General features: G+C 63.1%; 1 protein-coding gene across 1 annotated transcript in view; it reads left to right on the plus strand.

Moving 5' to 3' along the window:
- LOC104501411 (ubiquitin-conjugating enzyme E2 Q1-like) overlaps positions 1 to 393 on the plus strand; it is a gene marked incomplete at both ends in the record, with an annotated part of 1,246 nt that overhangs the window by 488 nt on the left and 365 nt on the right. Inside the window, one exon of the mRNA XM_010145215.1 lies at positions 111 to 215. Within this exon, the coding sequence (XP_010143517.1) occupies positions 111 to 215 (105 nt within the window). The remainder of the gene's footprint in view (positions 1 to 110; positions 216 to 393) is intronic.

Below are 393 nucleotides of genomic sequence, written 5' to 3' on the forward strand. Positions count from 1 at the left end.
TCCCCCCGTGTCCGTCGCTTGTTTGCGAGGGAAGGTGTCTCGGTGCTGAGGACAGCCGAGGCTTGGCTGTGGGTCTCTGCTTCTCTGACACTCATCTGGTCTCTGGGCAGCTTTTGCAGCACCTGAAGCGAATTATCTCTGACCTGTGCAAACTCTACAACCTCCCCCAACATCCAGATGTTGAGATGCTGGACCAGCCTCTGCCGGCGGAACAGGTGAGTGCTCGGGAGGAGACTCCCGGGCTCCTCAAACGGCTCCCTGCAGCTGGAGTCAGAGGCTGAGGTGTCCTCGCCCCCAGGGAGCGCTGCGGGAGGGTGCTGCTGCCCTCGCCGAGGCGGGGATTCCTGTCCGGGGCAATGCCAGCGGCTCCCTTGGCCTCGGTGTGGTGTCACT

The sequence above is a fragment of the Buceros rhinoceros genome, unplaced genomic scaffold (assembly GCF_000710305.1).
Source record: "Buceros rhinoceros silvestris isolate BGI_N320 unplaced genomic scaffold, ASM71030v1 scaffold43381, whole genome shotgun sequence".
Taxonomy (NCBI): Eukaryota; Metazoa; Chordata; class Aves; order Bucerotiformes; family Bucerotidae; genus Buceros; species Buceros rhinoceros.